The sequence below is a fragment of the Oryzias latipes genome, chromosome 4 (genome assembly GCF_053564925.1).
Source record: "Oryzias latipes strain Hd-rR chromosome 4, Olatipes_Hd-rR_3.1".
NCBI lineage: Eukaryota > Metazoa > Chordata > Actinopteri > Beloniformes > Adrianichthyidae > Oryzias > Oryzias latipes.
The window spans coordinates 4362603-4383017 of record NC_136240.1 but is presented as its reverse complement, the minus strand read 5'-3'; the positions used below and the strand labels follow the sequence as shown (position 1 = coordinate 4383017).

General features: G+C 38.1%; 1 protein-coding gene across 1 annotated transcript in view; it reads right to left on the bottom strand.

Annotated features, from left to right (window-relative positions):
• ncanb (neurocan b) overlaps positions 1-20415 on the bottom strand; it is a 151941-nt gene that overhangs the window by 53639 nt on the left and 77887 nt on the right. The window contains exon 10 of the mRNA XM_078945501.1: positions 12970-13086. Coding sequence (XP_078801627.1) covers positions 12970-13086 — 117 coding nt within the window. The remainder of the gene's footprint in view (positions 1-12969; positions 13087-20415) is intronic.

Here is a 20415-nt window from a genome sequence, read left to right as displayed (position 1 = left end):
AAACTGTGTAATGAATTAATTTAGTAGGGGTGGGATTATATAAACTCACTTCTTCCCACTCCTGTTCAAGCAATAAATCAAGCTCAGCATGTCTTTAGTTAATGATCACTATATTTAATTTAGCATATGTGATATAAGTGTCTTTTTTTCTGTTCCTTTTATCTATGCATTTCATCACTTCTCTAATGCGTTTGATAAATCTGTGTACATTCTTGATTGCTTTGACTACAATGCTTGAAATCGATCAATCAATCAAGAGATCCAACAAGACAAGCAGGATTAGTGAACCTGAAAATCTGGGTAATGAACAGATGAAAGTTACAGAACACCCCATTTACAGACAGCAAACGTATACGTAAGTGTGTGTGTGTGTTTCAGGGGGGGTTTGGCTGACAGCACTGCCACAACATTCATAACAGACTGGGAAAATGTAATGAGGTAAAGTGTCACAATATCCAACATCGTTCTGCTAGCCTTCACTTCTGACAGCAGCATGTGAGTCTGTGTGTGCTTGCTGACTTTGTCTACAGTGTCTGTTTATATTCTGTGTGGGAGGGGGGCAGTTGCCAGGAAAATGACACCAGCTGCCACCAGTATCACATAGTCACCTGCTATTTCTATCTCCCTTCAGATGGAGCAGCGTGAAGACTGGAGACATGGAGGACCTTAGAATGACAGAGCAGGCAGAACATGTCCCAAGAATCCTCCTCCTATGTCTGTCTAGTCTTTTCCTCCTCCAGCTTCTTCTCGTTTTCTCCTCTCACCTTCTGTCTGTGCTGCATCTTAGGACATCTCTAAATGGAAACTTGACCCCCCCTCACTGTGGGGGTCTTATCTGACTAATTTCCTTAAGTCAGGGGGGTCTACAAGGGTCCTCATACAGCTCCTGGCATTAGCAGCAGCCCTTCAAGCCCAGCCTGATCTATGACACAGCATAGCTTCTTGTCAGATTTTTTCAGTTTCAGATGTTCACATACTGTATTCCTATCTTTTTTTCCTTGTTTCCTTCTGTCCATCTCAATCCTCACATCCAGTGGGGGGGGGGGGGGGTGCACATGAAAAAAAAAATCAATAACTTGAAAGAGAGCAGTTCCCTGGAGCGGTGAATGACAGGCTATTTTTTGCCTCATGCCGTTATTTCTGACACACTTCTGATGGATTAGAACAGTAAATTAATCTATTTCTCCTGAACCTAAATGTATGATTTAATGGTGACTTACCATGAGTATGTGATTCTGAGTGGACAAGGAAGAAATATTTAACATGTCCATACTTCTTATTTTTATTAAACAGTTTAGATCTTTTAAAGTTTGGCTAAAATGCACAGACCACATTCTCTCTGAACTTTGACTCTATCTCTGTCAAGCTTTCTTAATCTCTGGTGCTCATTCTTTTCTTTTTCACCCCCCCCCACGCTGTTTTTATGGAGCCAAGAAAGTCTTTTATACCAGTGTCCACAGCTGCAAGATATTTCTTAAAGTGTGTTGAGACAGAAAAAAAGGTTTTCTGATTCATCAATAAATAATTATTTTTCTAAACCAGTGAACCACTTAAGTCTGACTTTATAAGTAAAGTGAGATTGGCAGCAATTGTACTTTTGCCTTTGGCTTTACTGAAACCTCTGGCAGAATATTGAACATTCTTAAAGATGTTTATTTATGTTTTTAATTTTTGGCCGAAAAATAAATCACTTTGGGACTTGAAAGAAAGTGCTTCTTTTAGGAATTAGTTAGTTTTGGAAGAATATGCATTAGCATGAAATGTAAAAAAAAACATTTTAACATGCTTTTTTACATTGAATATTTAAATGTGATTTAATTAAAAAACAGAATATCTAAAACAAGACAAGTAATAAATTGGTAGGAAAAGCAAAGATCTAAACAGAAAAGAAAAACCCAGAAACACTGAATAAGAGGAAAATAATGAATTTTGGAAATGTTGTCATATTAGGTGATTAAATGCAAATCTGCTTTGGACAAAGTGCTGTGTCACACAAATATAGACAACTGCCAACTATTTCCAGTCACAGATTATTTAGAAGTTCATTCCAGATCAAATGAACTCTGTGCTTATAACTCCAACAAGCTCAAAGATTGTGTGGCAATTTGAGTTTTCATTTGTTTTTATTTGTTTTTATTTTTGAATTTATCTGAAAATCTGTGGTGGAAATTGAAGGAAAAAGGTAAAGCTGATCTGAAGAAAACACTGAGCAAGAGTTGGAGATGGACAAAAATAAAGTCAAGATTACAGAAAAAAGGTGCCTTAGTAAAAATGGTAATGTCTGTCTGTCTGTCTGTCTGTCTGTCTGTCTGTCTGTCTGTCTGTCTGTCTGTCTATCTGTCTATATCTATAGATATAGATATAGATATAGATATAGATATAGATATAGACTGACCAAAAATATAAACGCAACACTTTTGTATATATGTCCCGGCTGGGGGACGTGAAAAACTACATCAATGGGGGACCTTTCTGTGTGGAGTTTGCATGTTCTCCTCGTGCATGTGTGGGTTTTCTCCGGGATCTCCGGCTTCCTCCCACCGTCCAAAAACATGCTTCATAGGTCAATTGGCAACTCTAAATTGTCCATAGGTGTGAATGTGAGAGTGAATGGGTGTGTGTTTGTGGACATTCTACCCTGCGACACACTGGCGACCTGTCCAGGCTGTCCCCCTGCCTTCGCCCTCAAGTGGCCGGGATAGGCTCCAGCAGCCCCATGACCCCGAAAGGGAATAAACGGTTAAGAAAATGAATGAATGAATGCAGAAGAATGGAAAAGGTTGGTCTTCAGGAATCACCTCCATATTTCAATAATTTTTTTTGCTTAAAGATGTCATTTTTTTCATTGTCTTGAACACTGTCCTACAGTCTTCCTTTAAAGTCTCAGCTCAATTGAATTCTGTTTTTAAATACATGTTTTCTGTAGTAGTTTCTAAAAAATACAAAGCAAAAGCAAGGAGGGCTGTTTTGTATGAGTATTTCTGAGACATACAGACAGTGAAACCTACTTTTTTTTCAGTAGTGTGTTTGTTTGGCCGACAGTGGGCACTTCACATCCCCGTGCCACTGTCAGCCGGGCATTGGCCTCGTGATTTTGGCACAGACAAAACAGACGTGAACGCGCTCTGCAGATGCTCAACTGCACTCTAACAGATGAGGAGACATAGGCCGAATGGAAATTTATTCCCTGTCCCTCTGGCTCCTCCCTATTGCTCAGATTGTAGGGGCATTTGGAGCTGTAGCGGTGTCCAAAAGTGTTTTTTAGGTGGGGAGCCATAACGACTTAAGGCAGGCTATCCCTCCACCGGTAGGGTGATCCGTACCGCGCTTGTGACACGGAAGAGAAAAGGATTTCTTCACGTGGGTGTGCTCTGAAGCACAGACGTTTACAATGAAATGTCAGTATTGACTTTTTGTTTTTGCATGACATTTCAAATGTACAAAAGCAATGTTTTGGCTACTGTCCAAGCACTGGCAGCTACGTGCTAATGTAGATAGCTAATTATGATGTCATGGAGTGGGAGTAACGTCTGGATTTGAAGACACTTATTTTCCATAACTCTTTGCTTGGAGGGCTGAATAAAGGGGTAGGGAATGAATTCGGATTCGGCCTTTGAAGACAACGGGTACTCAAAGAAACAATGAAAGAGGTGCTTTTAACGTCATCGGGATTTTATTTTGTTGCAAAAAGTAAGTGGACCCGAATTGAACAAAAAGTTCTGTTTATCCAAGTCACAACAATTGACATCCACAGACAGCTTTAACTAATACCACACAAACATATTTATTCACACGTTTATTGAACACAACGTGAAAAAAATTAGCTCTTAGACTAAGAATTTGTCAAGACAATTCAAGACAGGTGTAAGCCAAGCGGTAATTTAGTCAGTGTGGTGAGATAGAATGTGTTGGTTTTAGTTTCAATGCCCTCTAAAAAACACCCCACCTGAGTGGAATTTGCTGTCTTAAAGAAGGATTGGCTGCTGTCAACCAAGGCTTGCTCAAAAGAGCTCTCAGCAGACCTTCGTTCAAAAGTGATAGAAATGAGCAAATCTGAAAATTCTTTCAAAGGGATCTCTGAAAGCCTTAATGTTCATGTGTCCACAGGGAGACAGACTTCCCACACACGGAGTAAGTTTAACCCTGTTCCTGCTCTACCCTGGGCTTCCAGAAAAAATCTGTTGGAAACAAAGTCTGCTCAGAAAGCAATTTAATTATTCTATAAGTTCTGCAACAGATTGTTGTAACAAAAAGAAAGAAGCCTGGAAGCAGCATTTAAAATGTGATTACTGGGTTCAATCTTTGCACTGATTTGAAGTCAAATGCACACATTTGTTAAATCATTACTGAAGGAATGACTGGAGATGGTGGACCATTGAAGTGACAGGGGACTCATCAATAATCTGTGTCATTCTTTCCCTTCTTAGAGAGATATGAAAGCCTGAAATTTAATTTAGCTTTTAATTGGATGTTGTTTGTGGGATCTAGATGTTTAGACTTTTTATGCACAATTTTATGCATTAACTTAATTTAATTCTTTTCTTCATATTTTAGCTGTTTCTATATGCTAACTCTTCTATTTATTACTTTTACATTTTAAACCGTTTACAGGTGTTTTCTCACCCTTGGTTGGGGTGTTTATGTTCGGGCTCCCAGAGTTTTGGCCATGCTTGTCCTCTGGCATCTCTTGTTCCGGGTTCCCCGTGTGCCAATGTCAGGTGCATTGGACCCAGGGGTTGGGGGGCTGTGGGGTGGGAGGTGCTGGGGATGAGTTGTGCTTGTGCTGTTTGGATGCTGACACTCCGGCCAACTGGGGGACAGGGCAGACGGCGCCTTCTGGGTTCTCTCTTCTTTGGCTTTTTATAATCATTTCTCTTTTTTGTGTTTGTTTTTGTGTCTGTTATTATGACGGGCTTCTTGTATTATGTTATTGCCGGTGTGGGAATTGGGTTTTTTTGCGTTCTGGTTTGTTTTTATGTACAGCACCTGGAGCCGTTCTTTTTTCAGGAAAAGAGCTTTAGGAATAACATTAATTTGAATTTGAATGTGAAATGATCTTGTTTAAAGCAGACTTATCTATCTCATAGACTTGGCTCAGCTGCATTCTGGGTCTCCCATTTGCATCATCTTTGACCTTGGTACTCAGATCTGTGGACACTATAGTGAGGTAGGTTGGGGCTTGATATTATTAGCTCAGCCTCATGAATCTTTCAGCCTCCATCACATGAGCTGACTTGAGAGTTGGTTAAAAAGATGGTGATGCTTCCCGCACAAACCAAGCAGAAATGCTCATCTGGGCATTCTGAACCACAGGACAGTGCAGGATTTGTTTTTTAGTCTAAAATACATAATGATTTTCCTTTAACACAATGTCATAAAACACATTCAAAGGGAAGATCAGATCAGTGGGGAAGATGGGAAGTATGCATGTAAAAACAGAGGATGTGCAACGAGAACACGTTTGTAAATGTTTATTTTGTGCACGAGTACAGAAACCTCTCTGTATGAATAAATGCATATGACTGTGACAGAAAAACATTGGATGGAAAACAAGAGGCCCAGAGTGAAAAAAGAAAGATGAATAGGGGGGATGGAGGTTGTGGGTAAGAGGTGAGTACAGAAGAATGGCAGGAAATGAAAAGATTCTTTTTGTAGACATGCTGGGGGGGCCGCAGGCTTGATTTCACCTCAAACTCTGCTCAGCTGTGGTTTCAGTGCAACCCTATACTGTGGAAGAACAGAGCTGAAGGCAGAAAACTGAACACCAGAGGAAAGAAAGATGTGGAGAAGGAAGACAGGAAGAAGAGACACCAAACAAGAGAAAAAATGTATTTTGACTAAAAGGATAAAAATAAAAAATGATAATGCAGTAGAGGTGGAGCAGACAGACTGACAAATAAAGATGTGCTAAGAAGGTCTGCAAAGAGGCAGCTATTGACCGTATACTGAGTGGACTGAGTGACCCCTCCCCCCTGGCTTGTCAAACAGGAAGTGGTTCCAAGAAGCCAAAATCCCATAGACTTCTATAGAGAAATAAACAGCTGGTATTCAGTCGTTCTATTGGTCAGAATAACCATTCTAGCTCTGATACCTTTTTTAACATCTTGACATTTCACTTTTTGTTTAAACTGTTTTCTTGTGCTGTAAAAATTTTTCATTGCTGAAATTTAAAATATTGTATGTGTATGAATCCATCAGTTATTTGTCTTGTTTTTGTTTGTCTGCAGGTCAGACTGTCAGACCTCAGAACACAACCAAACCTTCAAAACAAAGAGTCACTTACCCACATTTATGTGCAGAAAAACTTTCTGTTTGTTTCATTTTGCTGAAATGGATATGTTTTAAATGAGAATCTGATTCCCACTGTCCTGCAATGTTTCTTTTTAATACTTTAAATACTATAAAAAAACAACTAAAATTGGAATAGAAGAACTGAACGACAGAAGAATCTATTCATACCCCAAATCATAGGGAGTTATTTCATTTTATCTCATAATTTTAGTGCCTGCCATCTTTAGAAAAAACGGCGTGCAAACGTTTATTTTTCCTTTTTTCATCTCCTTTTTAAAATCACACTAATTATTTAGAAACCGCTGGAACTGAATAGCCCAGAAAAAACCATCAAGACATTTTTGGTAATGAACCACATACTGACACCAGGTCACATGGACACACTCCAGAATAGGGATGTCACACTTTAATTCACAGTGGGCCAAGCAGTGAAGTAACGTCATGGGCCAAACTCAATATTTATTAGAAAATGTACTGCATCTGATATCTGATGTTTAACCTTTTCAGATGGAAACAAACTTTAGTTTTGCTTAAACACAGAATCTGGAAAAAAACAAAGCTTCAGTGGTGATCTTTTCTTATTTAAATAAATAAATAAAGTATGTCTCTCCCCGTATCCTTTCAAGTTTCCTTTTAAAGTAAATCTCTTTCAAAGCCAACAAAAGAAGCAAAACTAATGTCATTCAATAAAAATCCAAAATCATCTAGAAACAGAGCATGCCTTGCAGTAGAAAAAGTGCATAAGAAACAGATACATTCCAGCTCAGTTTGCTACACTCTGATTCACTCTGCACATTGGTCTAAGCCAGATACCTGGCATATTTTCTTAGATGCATTTTCGTCAATGTCTGGGGTCAGGCTCTGAGCCGAGGTAAACCTCGTATTTTAGCAGCAATGTCTTCAGAGCTCTTGTTGTCCATCTTTCGTTTGGCCATTTTTGTGGAGGGTGAAATTAATTTGTCTGATGTGACTGGAGCACGGCTGTCAGTGACTGTCAACAGAAAAAAGGAGCACTTGGCGGTTTCGACTGCGCGCCAACGTACTAGTAAAGCATTGTGGGATTTGTGGTATTAGCGGTACAGTATAGACCGTATTTGATATGATTTCACGGATATAATTACACTGTGGGCCAAATTTGGCCACTGGGCCTGAGTTGGACACAGGTGTTCTAGATTGAACATGAAGAATTTAAAGGAGCCCAAGTATTTTGGAGACCAGATGTGGATTTTCTTTAGCTCCACTGGGATCACTTCTTCATTCTTAAAGAGTCTTGGAGAGGAAAAAATCATGTGCTATTTTGCACATTTAAAAATGTGTTTCATCACCTGTAAATGTCATTTTTTAGTATTTCGGAAGAAACAGAAAAAATAGGTCTGAACCTTTAGTTTTGCTTATGACTGTAGTTCCTTTACTTTGGATTGATATAATGTCTTTCTGAAAAGGTAAAGATTTCCACAATTGTAGCCAAGCATGAGAGAAGTTTGTGTTTTTTGTTTTCCATGGTGGCTGTGAGACACATTACTTCGAACAGTAGTACATTAAAAACCTGAGTTTTTAATTTAACCCATAAGATCCCATCAGTATAACAGAAGAACATCAGGAATGTGTTCTGTGGTCCACATGGTATGTGCTATATTCCACATCATTTTCCTTTAGGGAAAAATGGGTCTGGGCTCCTATGAGTTCATGAGAAAGTTTGATCCAAATAAGTGTCTTTTAGCAATGGAAGCAGCTTCAATGATCAGTGATTTAAAAGAACGTTAAAACAGATATTTCCTTTTGTCAAACCCTATAAAGCATTTTGTGTAAAGAATTGCTGAAAATATGCATTTAGCGTAGGCAAAGATCCTTCAGCTCCTCTGTGGGAATCCTGGGGCGATCTTTGGCCCAGACGACCCTAAAATTAAAGGAGGCGACCCATCCGCCACATGTGACTAAAGCATTAGTTGCTTACATGTATAAGACAATGTGTCATGTAGCTTATTATTCCACACAAGCTCAAATGGTGGAGAGGATTGGTTGTTCTATCTCTGAGCGAGGTAGTTTGGTCTAAAATAGAAAGAAGTGTGTTTCCTAAATAATCTGTGGACATGTAATGGTTACAGAAGAACTCTTCACACTTACTACTAACACAGCATTGTATTTGTTTTGTATAATTGTTACAACGAGCAGTAAAAGGTAATAACCTTTTTTTTCCTGTAACATTGATTGATATTAAATCAGTGGCAGAGCAGCTGTTTAACAGTTTAATCCTCAAGACAACACTTCAGGCACACGAGGAAAAGCCCTTCAACCCTGTAGAGGAAACTGCAGAGCAACAAGTAATTTGTCTGTGTGACAAATGATGTATGAGTGTGTATTTCACAACCATTAGAACTAGAATAATGTTCAGTCTTTTAGCTACTTAAAAAAACACGATTTTATTTAGAACTCAAAAGCAAAGCAAAGCTAAACTGACCCCATAAATACCTGCAAACCTTTAGGTGTTATTCTAGCTTCTAATGAGCATTTGTCACAAATCCACATGTAAGTTGGTTACTGAACACAATGTAGACTGATAAAAGTACCGGTAGTAGATTGCAATGTATTTGATCATGAGTTAAAGGGTCTATATAATGCTTTTCTTGAGCCTTTCAGAGAAAACTATATCTATGTATATCAGAATATAGCTTTGGCGCATTAAGGAACACATTTTTTTTAACAACATAGTAGTTAGTTCTGTGAATTCTTTTCATACCCTGAAGTAAGACAACTCAATCTCTGAGGCCACAACTTTCACTTCTTGGGGGTCCCGCCCACTTCACGACATCAACCTAGAGCCGGCCTCGGCAGTGTCTGTGATTCGCTTGTAAAAATGGAATGGAATGGAAACAACTTTATTTCGAACATTAAAAAAACACACACATATTTAAAAAAAGAGAAGATAAAGAAAACGTTCACACTCGGAAAAAAAGAAAAACATTATTATAAACACAAACAGAAAAAGAAATATGAACACATATATTATGAACAATTATAAGACTATACATATTCGAAAAGGAGTGAGAAGTATAAACTTATATAAACTCACCCCCTATTCCTCATCAATATTAATGACATTAGCAAGCAGCTTCTTTATTTATATATAATGTTTTATAATAATATCTATGTGGCTATAAAATATAATACTTTTTATAGAGTACTGTCATAAATACTGAGCATGAATTATAATTGAAAAATACTAAGATAAAAATAATATACATAAACATATTATTTACATATGTATACTTATATACATATATACATTTAATATCCATCCGATATATTTGAATATTGTTTTGAAATAATATTTTTATATCTTATTTTAAACAGTTTTATGTTTGGACATTGCTTTATTTCTGCTTCTATACTGTTCCACAGTTTTGCTCCACATATAGAAACACTCAAACATCTTCTATTTCTGCGTGCTTTGTATATGTAACAATTCTGTTTTCTTCTCAAATTGTACTCTCCCTCTCTTTTCATGAGTAATTTTTGTATATTTGCTGGTAGCATGCTATATGTGGCTTTGAACATGATTAATGCTCTACGCAGCTCCAACATGTCTGTAGGTTTCAATGATTTTGATTGTAGTTATAATGCATGTGTGTGATCCAGATAACCCACGTTATGTATGATTCGTATCGTTTTCTTTTAAAGTATTAACAGTGAATGTAATGGTGTTTTATAATTGTTTCCCCATACCTCCACACAGTAGTTTAAATACGGTAGAACCAAGGAACAGTATAGAATATAAAGGGATTTATAATTTAGGACAAATTTTGCTTCATTTAGCACTGATATGCTTTTAGACAATTTTGATTGTCTGTATTTGATAAGTGGCTTCCAACTTAATTTATCATCAATTACATCACCGAGGAATTTACATTCACATATTCTTTCAAGTTCTACCCATCAATCGTTACATCAATGTGCATATTTCTTTTACAGTTACCACACAACATAATTTTTTTTTGCTCAAATTCAATGATAATTTATTCATATTAAACAATATTTTCAATTTATTAATCTCTTTAGTTACATCTTCCAACAGTTTGTTTAAGTCGTCACCATCACAAAATATATTTGTATCATCTGCAAATAGAACTAATTGAAATATTTCAGATACTTTACATGTATCATTTATATACAAAATGAATAACTTGGGGCCCAACACTGACCCCTGTGGGACACCACAAGCAATGTCCAAAGATGCTGAACAAACATCTCTCAGCTTCACAAACTGCTTTCTCATACTCAAGTAGTTTCTGCTCCAGTCTAACACTATCCCTCTAATATCATATCAATCTAATTTATTTAGCAATATATCATGATTAATAGTGTAAATAACTTTCTTTAGATTAATGAAAATTCCAGCAACATATTTTTTCTGATCAATTGCATTTGTGATTTGCTCTATAAAGTCTATGATTGCAGAGGATGTTGATCTGTTTGCTCTGAATCCGTATTGACTGTCACTAAGAAGTTTGTGCTTTTCCATAAATGCATCCAATCTACATTCAAAAAGTTTCTCCAATATTTTAATAACTGTGGTAATAAGGATCTGGGTCTGTAGTTTGTGAAGTGGTGCTTGTTCCCAGTTTTATACAGCTGTATGACTTTAGCTATTTTCATGCTGTTTGGAAATTTTGCAACGATGGATGTTTATATTGTGGGGTCGTACAAAAGTGTTTAGCCGATCAGCGCTAGCTCCACATAGAAAGTCTGTGTGTGTGTGGGCAAGCATCCTGGACTCTTCCTGGAAGGGGCTGTTCTCACTTTTAGGTATGAGTGTGAGAACCAGCTCGTTTTGGTGGATTGGGAGGGGCTGGTGCTCAGACAGCAGGTTTTTAGAGGAATACTCAGAAATGTGGGAATGGATCAAAATACTGCTTTGGGTTGTTTATAGTGAGAAATGAACATTATTATACACTTAAACGCTCAAAAATGACTTTGCATGCTACAAAGTGTAGGAGAGACAATGTTATGACCACTGCCCAGAACTTCAATCTCTACAGTCTTCCAACTTTAGGTTCTAAAACTAACCTGCGACAGGTGAAATCAGTGAAGTAGGACTACAGATATTTTGAGGCTGTAAAACTCTCATTACATTACTCTTTACATACTTTATCCACTTCTTTAAGACCAACGTGAACATTTTCACACGTTTCTCTCTTAAACTCTCAAAGTTCAAACATTCACAGAAAAAGAAGTCCAGGATCAGAGAATGAAAATCACACTTGAAAATTTGGAGAGCTGCATGTGATGTTTTCAGCCAGTCAGGATGCAGGACACAATGTACTGTTTAAATATAAATAAATATAGAAGCATGTGAAACTGCACTGAAAAAGATGACCAGATAGAGGGACCACGGTAGAGCTGTAATGACTTCTATGAACCAATCAAGATGAATCAATATTAACCACAAATGTGAAGGAAGAGGATTTTCCTGTAAGAATTCCCCAATAGTAGCTTAAATTGTTTTCCATTTTTTATTAGGTGGACACTGTCAGGATAATGTAAAAACAATGTAATGTAAAAAAGTTATGCAACCATGTGAATGAAACTTAGAGCTTCTGATAAAATGTAAAATCTCAGAATTCATAATCAAAGCTTTTGGCACTATTCTGATCACTTCAATAGGCAAGCTCCCAACTTAACATCATGTTTCTTTTCATTCACAACAGAGTTACAGCTACTTCATCTGTCTAATCAGATGCACCACCTCCCACACCCAACACACACACACATGTGCACACACACACACATATTCACATTCACCCAAGCACAAATGCTTGCATACACACTTGATCTTACATGCACACACACACAGGTTTGCATACACACGCATATATGCACACATGCATGCATACACATCGCATGCGTGCACACATATATATACACACACACATGCACAAACACAATCACATGCATGAACTTGTTCATATGCCCACACACACTTTTGCATGCCCATTTGCTGACATACATATGCACACACACTAACATAGATGGATGCAGTCCTACACACACATGCACATTTTTTATTCAAAACATACACACTTGCACACACACATACATGCATACCTATGGACAAAAACAAGCATTTCCGCTCAGAAACACATTCAAACACATAGGCACATGTACACACGTGTTCACACACAGGCAAATGCACACACAAACACACCGATTGATCCACTTAAATCACTGAACCATCGGTTTCTAACAGTCAGAATTTCCCATTACGGAGCTGAAAAGTAAAGAGATGAGCTACCTACTGCTCTCGGGGCAGAGGGAGGAAACATGCAGAAAAAAGTGGCAGGCACAGTTGAGCACATGCACCATCAACAGCCACTGGCACAAAAGACTGTCTTGCAGCATATGGATATTCCCCTGCCATGTTCTATCAGGAAGCTTAACCCAAAACTGCTGGACTTGTCAGCTAAACGTTCTGCACACTCAGATAAGATCCACAGTACCAAACATGGAAGAAAATCCTACAAAAAGTGATAGGACTTCCTCTCGAATTCCCTGCACATCTGCAGAATCCTAAGCCAGCATTTACATATGTCATAAAACCTCATGCTACAGGGCCACAGCATTTGTCTGCAGCTGCTGACCTTTCAGGTCTTTGCGCTTTGACTTAACTCAGTAGTGACTCACCGATCTCGCAGTTCTCTCCAGAGAAGCCCTGAGGACAGTAGCAGCTATAACTATCCCCTTCTTGCAGACAGCTTCCACCATGGAGACAAGGGTTATTCTGGCAGGGGTTGTTTTCCACTGAGAAGACAGTAAAGCAGAGTTATGAGGATGGCTAAATAAACTGGGTTTCTTTTTCTTTTTATTATTTTTCCCAAAATGAAAAAAGAAAATGTGTTGAAAATGTAATTCTGCAGACAGTATTTCTATTATATTATATTAATTCACCCACAAACATGTGCTAACATTCTATTTTGTAAAGTCCAGTGAATCAATGCAAGTCCTTAAACCAGTTCATCATCAAACCATCAAGAAAGCTGATATGAAAACTTTTCACATTGTTGATAAGCAGAAGTGTACTGCTTCACAAAATCGGTATTAACATATTTAAGGAAAAAGGAGAGGATAAACAGGGGAGATGAAGAAAATCAAGATAAAGCTGTTGCTCTTAAATTTTTAGAGAAGACTAACGGAGGGAGAAGAATGGACGAAGACAGTTTAGACCATGAAGTGATTAATAGGATTTTCTTAAATCAGTGCAAAGCAGAGGCTACTAACATTTTATATATGAAGTGCCTTTTAATTTCCGGATCTTGGAAGGATTGCAAACCCTGAAACAATCTGTCGATGTTACGGTTTATGTTTCTTTGCCCTTGTGATTTGTTTCCTTTTGTTCTGAGTTAACTTCCTGTTTTATTTTGTAGTACTTCCTGTTTTGTTGTCGTTTCGAGTTTTACCTTGCCCCATCTGTCCTGAGTGTTTCCACCTGTGTCTTGTTGCCTTGGATGTATTTAAGTCCCGTCTTTCCCTTCCTCCTGTGCTGGTCCATATTGTGTTGTTCTCTGGTTTTGTGTTTTTCGAGTCTCTAGCCTGCCGTATGCAGTGGTTTTGTTTTTGTAGTTTGATTATTAAAGCCCCGTTTCACCTGCAACCTCCTGCCTTCTCTCCTCTCTGCGCCTGGGTACTCCCCTTCTCCCCCGTTACAGTCAGCCTTCCTTTTCATTTTTCATTCATGCTTCATCTTCATAATCAAAAGCAAATTGCTTGATGAGTCCAAGCAGAACATAGACCACGGTTTCCATGAAAAAGGGAAAAACATCAACATGTGTGTGAGATTGCTCCAGCTTGTATATGTAAAGAACTGCTGTTACTTTTCCAAGAAAAATGGTGCTAGCCCCTGACCAACGCTGCAGAGAGATGGTTAGTGATGACAGAAGGTCTGAGTTCTTTGAAATGACATAAACACCTTTTCTGAATGTAAAAGAACACTGAACAAACTCTGTTCTCAGTTCAGTAGAACAAAAGTACAGTCAGTGTGGGATATTTGATAAAAACCTATTTCATTAAAAGGCAAGGAAATAGAAACATGTTGTAAAGGAATTTGTCCAAGAAACCCTGAACATCTTACCATACTTTACCTAAAGGAAAATAGAATATAAAATGAATATAAAATAATGACATTGTGATTCTGTAATAACCTAAAAATTCCTGTCAAATATTTGTTTGGCATGAACTTGATGTTGAAGTGAGTACAGACTTTGGCTGAAACTGGGCTATCACATTTCATTTTATCAGTTCATTTACACGCACTAGCTGCCTTTCCATTGACTATGAATTTGCACAGCTTGGATTTGCGATACTAAATTTGCTTAATGGAAACACGACAATTTAAAAAAAAAACTCACATTTATTGAAAAAAGACTTCAGCGCTTGGAGGACGTGGTTTTTGAGGAGCATCCAAATACACATATTTCTCCAAACAGCAACAGAAACACTTTAAAAAAATTAAATAAGTCACGTGACCAACAACCGGATGGCGATGCGCTTCTTGGAATGAACTGGCTGCCTTGGTCACTGCACAGTGGGTGTTACAAGACGTCCCACAGCATCACACAGCTCATAAATAGTTGAGCGTGTCGTGTGGAATTGTTGGATCCACAGCTCCTCTGTAAAATCAACAACCACCATTTCCCAAAATGGCTTCATCCGTAGCCCCTCCCACATGAAAGGAGCTCGCCCCTCCGCGGCCTGAAGAAGACGGCAACATCTCCTTTAATAGATAATGATGAGCACTAGAAGCAGAAATGTGAATGTATCTGCTGTCAATCAAAATATTGTTCACATCCGTGTTTTTTGAATGATTTATCATGTGAGTTGGTTTGTGTTTGTTTGCATAATTATGATTTAATGAAAACAGTGTAATTGTGAAACTGTGTATTTTTTAACATTTCATGTTTGATGGAAACACAACTACTGACTTTTTTCAAACTGATTTGTTAGACAGAGGTAAAATAAATAAATGCTTGTTTGTCTAAGTGTATAAAGAACTTTACACCACTGCTCTAGTCGTTGCATCACTCAGCCCTCTATTCAAACACTCAATATTCTTAGTGAAGTGGAAAATGAAGCTCTCCATGAGCCCAGGAATCCCTGAGTTTGTGGGTCTCGTACGTCACAGAGAGAAGCCTCGGGGTCAAATCCCAGCAGGGATCTTTCTGTGAGGGGTTTTCATGTTCTCCCCATGAATGTTTGGGTTTTCCCCGGGAGCTCCAAGTTCTTCCCACATTCTTCCAACATGCATTATAGGCTGGTTGGTTACTAAATTGTCCCTTACACACTTGTGTGTGTGGCTGTTGGTCTCTGTGTGTTCCTGGGATGGACTGGAGGACTGTCCAGAACTGGACAAAAAGGGGGTTTATGACATGGATGGATGCTTCTTTTTGATGGCTAGAACACCCTTAAAATAATTGGAACCATATAGAAGGTGAGGAGTGCTGGAATTAGTGCAAAAAGTAGCTGCTGAACAGGAGCACAAGTCAGAGGATGATAGAACACAGCAAACTGTGCAGTTTTCCTCTCTGAGGATATACTCCTAAATGTTCTTCAAACATTCTTCAAATCAGCAGCCAGATTATGATGTATCTGGTCAAATACAATGTATAGCCGCTAGAGGTTGTTTTATATATATTTTTTAACAACAAAGATTTTTAATTATAGCATAATTTTTTTAGTTTAAACAGCAAAATGTGTAACTTCATATTATGGGCAAACATTAAAATATTACCTGTCAGGAACAGGGGGTATTTCAGAAAGCAGGTTATGTGAGTTACCATGGTAAGTTTGAGGCTAAGGAAGTTGATAACCTCATCTTTCGATTCCAGAAATGGAGGTATGTTTCAGGGTATGTCAAGTTGTCATAGCAACTAATGCTCTGAACATAACCTGGTCTGGAGCAGGTTTAGTTGAAGGTTAGTTTGTTTACAGAGAGGTGAAGCAGCATGGCGCGTCCATTTAAAGATGATTTAGTGGATGAAGAAGCTCAGATAATACTTTTTCCACCGTGAGAGGGTGATAAGACCACATATGGATGTTGGAAAGATAAACTTTGTTGATCTAACTTAGTTATTTGCTTCAGTTAAGATGAATCATTTTTTGAGTCCAGTCAATTAAAAAATTACACGTAGTTATCAGTTATTTTACTTTCATTCAAGTTAATTCAATCAAGTAGGTGTAACTTTGGTGCTGCTGTTAGATCGGCAAGGAATTGTGGGATACCATTCCCTTTGCCTGTCTGGACGGATTTGGGTTTAAGTGTGGGTTTTTGTTTAAATATGTTTAGTTGTAGCTGTTTTATGTGTTTTGTCTAGTTATTTTGTCCAGTTATGTTTAATTCTTTCTGCACCATGAGTGAGAGGGAGGAAGAGGATGATGAGATTATTTAGCACCACTCGCGCAGTCTGATGAAATAAGAACTGCAGTCAAAGTTAGAGTCATGCATGCATTTTTCATATTGCAAATTCCCCCCACATAATTCTTTTCACTGTTTTAAAAATGAGAATATCTGCAGCCTCAAACTCAAACTGTTTAAACTTAGCAGTTTGAACATGCTTTCTGGAATACCCTCCTGGTGGTGGAGGACCAAAATGCAGGAGACCAGGAATGGCAACAGATAGCAAAACATTTAATAAACAAACTGAAACATGACAAATTCATGGGGAGAAACAAAAAGGTGACAAAGTAGTAAAGAGAAGATGACCTGACAAGGATGATCCAGACACTTAAATGGGCTGAGGGCAATCAACTGAACTGAGGACAGCTGTGGATCATGAAGCTGAAACTGGTGTGACTGACAAAAAGGAAACCAAAAACATGAACAAGAAAAACAAAACCAAACTAAACATAAGAATCCTTCCATTACCCTGCAGAGAACTGAATTATTCTAATGAAGCTTTCCCTAAACAACTGTCTTTGTGACAAGAATACTGCATGAGGTCAAACCGCAAGTGTCAAGACTTCAAGTAAAATTATACGTTTGTTTTACTTGTAATTTAACCCCTTGATGCATATTGATGAAAGTGTGCATCAAACCACTTTGGCTCCAAAATTACCTTAATTTAGCATCACATGAAACCAAAAACACAAGTTTTTTTTTAATCAATGGAAATAAATTCAGGTTTTCAAGAGATTAATGTCCTCCCTCTCTAAAAATGATGTTCAATCATCAGTATGCAGCAATCACAATTAAACCAAATCCAATCAAATCTAAAACTTGTCTTGTTAACATTTTTCAAATTATGTAAGGTTAAAATTAATGTCTGTCCACACAAGTTTCACATGAACCACATAAATGTGCATAAATGAATGTATTAAAAAATGCATTTGGCTCTTAATTAAATGTGACTATACATCCAAACCAGCCGACTCTTTGTGTGTGAGTGTGAAAAAGATTTCTAGAATATCTGGAATGATGCTTGTTAAAGAAAAAAAGGTTCATTTTTAGTCTAGAACCAAGAGGGGAAAATCATTGAGGGAGGACAGGAAGTCACAGAAGAGGCTATCATGCATTTCTTCCTCTCTTAATGCTGGTTGTTAGCGTGTGATTAATTGCAAGCTGTCCTTAAAATAGGTCACTGCCTACTTTGTGTCTGTCTTTTACACAAAAAAGGGAAGCGGAGGAAGCTGGCTTTGAAAATAAGACGAGGGCAAAAAGAAGGTTTAAAGCAAGAAAAAAAAAGAGGAAAACTGCAGGATTTATACTTTTCCATATGACATTCTGCAGTTTGACATACATTTAAACTTATATAAGTTGATATTGTCGGCATGATATTTGATGGGATGCTAAGCCATGTCTATTCCACCCTCAGCAAAGCATTAAGAAAATACGATGTGCTGTGTGACAGTACGTCAAATGAAGTCATCCTGAACTGTTTCTAAGCCTCTCATGAATGTTCATTGAAGAGCTACTCTTAATACCGACTTGATCACACGTCCAAGAATCAGAATGAAATGTAAATATGAGGGTAAGTAAAGGAAAATGTCATGCTCTATGAGCTGGAGTCAAATGCTAATTCAGCTGGAAGCCTGATGAAAAGGTTGTGCTGACAGAAACGCAGATCGCTGCATTAGCAAACGTGTGACACACACCTTGGGTTTACATATAAACACTTGGTTATCATCTACAGCGAGGCTGTGCTTGGACCCATTGAACCTTGTAATTGCTTTGCTGAGATGTTCAAGTCTTCTCCTTCTATGATAAGCCATATCCTGGGCTTAGCGAGAGCTGCAGTGCTCCAGGCCTTTACAAAGACGTAGTGAAGTGCACAGAGCTAAACTTTGAAGCATGGTCTTTACTGTGGCTGCCAAAGCTCAGTGAGTGTGCAGGGTGAAATATTCATGATGTCACTTCATGACAGACGTTAGGAGGAAATAAAAGATGCATCTTTAGGAGTAGTCCTAGCAGAGGAACACGGGACATTAAATGTTACGTAATTATATAATATTTCATGTTTTATTTTTACTTATGTCCCTTTTTTAGCTAACTGAAGGAAATTGCCTTTCAGAAGCAATGAGATAAACAAAAGTAAGGCAATGTCTGAATTCCCTCCCTAACACATAACTACTGAAAAACTTTAATAGCGTTGTACTATGTAGTGCCCTGGATTTTAAAAGCAACTTGGACATGATGCTCACTACTTTTTTATATTTTAAACGGCAATTATGACGTAATCGATTTCACAAAGTAAAAATCTTGATTAATATGAGCATTTTGAGACGATCATTTATGTGTTCTGAAGATGAAAACATTGATATTTTATTAAAAAATACATTTAAATACTTTTCTTTGCAATGCATTGTGGTCTATATTTGCCAATCTAGTGAGCATCGATGCACACTGGATTTTTGCCGAGACTTCTGGGAAATTTCTAGGGCACTGGATTTTGGAATTTAGATTCCATTGGAATTTAGATTCGGACAGCACTAGAAAATGGCGAACTAGAGTGAGTAGTGAAGGAATTGGGACAGAACCTAAATCATAATTTCTTTGGGCAGACAGATGCATCTAAATAATGTAGTCTATTGACAAAAAGTTCTATGTTTTCATCATTTACTTTTAAAAAAGTGAAACTCATTTTTTATACCTGAAAGAGAAGTTTGGACCACAAAGCAAGAGTCCAGTTTTTCCCCCTTGTACTGCATACATATCTGCTTTTAATTTGGGATCTTAATAAATCCTACTCTATGATTTATTCATAAATTAGAACCATGTGGGCCTGTACTATGGTGCAGTGGTTGGCATTCTCATCTCACAGTAAGAAAGCCCATGGTTTAAATCCCGGTTGGGACATTTCTGTGTGGAGTTTTTATGTTTTCCTTGTTCATGTGTGTTTTTTTCCCGGGTACTCCAGTTTCCTCCCAGTATCCAAAAACATGCTCTATTGGTGATTTTGGTGACTCTAAATCGTCCCTTAGGTGAATATGATGTGTGGTTCTGCAATGAATGGCGACCTGTTCAGGGTGTACCTCGCCTTTGCCCAACAGTAGCTTGGATCCAGCAGCCCAGTCAGCCTGAAAGGGTTTCAATGGTTTTAGAAAATGGAGATTGGATGAAACCCTGGCTGTGTCTGAATTTGTTCACTACTCCTTAACCCCTAAAAGGCTATGTAGTGCGGGAATTTCCAGGGGCCTGGATTTTAATGCTATTCCGACACGTGCTCACCAGGGACATGCGGTCAGGGGAGGCAGGTGTCTTAAAATCTCAGAGTTGGACTTTCAATCAAAATGTGAAGTAATAAATGATGAATGATTAATTAATACTAGTTACAGCTAATTGATTACTGATTAACTTCTTGGGCATTCATTTTATTTGTGGGGTCTAGCGGTTTTTTAGATGACTTTTAGGCTGGAACTGTGACTCTATCTGGCAACACTGCATTAGGTAGTTGCATGTCACCTGTGTGCCCTGCTATTTAAGACAACCTGTGTTCTTCTTTGGCTGCCAGATAGTTTTCATTCACTGTTCCAGGTCTGTACTCTGCAAACTGACACTGTCTGCCTCTCTGACTGCAGCACCCTCAGACGCCCTCCACTGACAGGAGGACTCAGTGACTGCTTGCTCCCTGCGGTCCATAT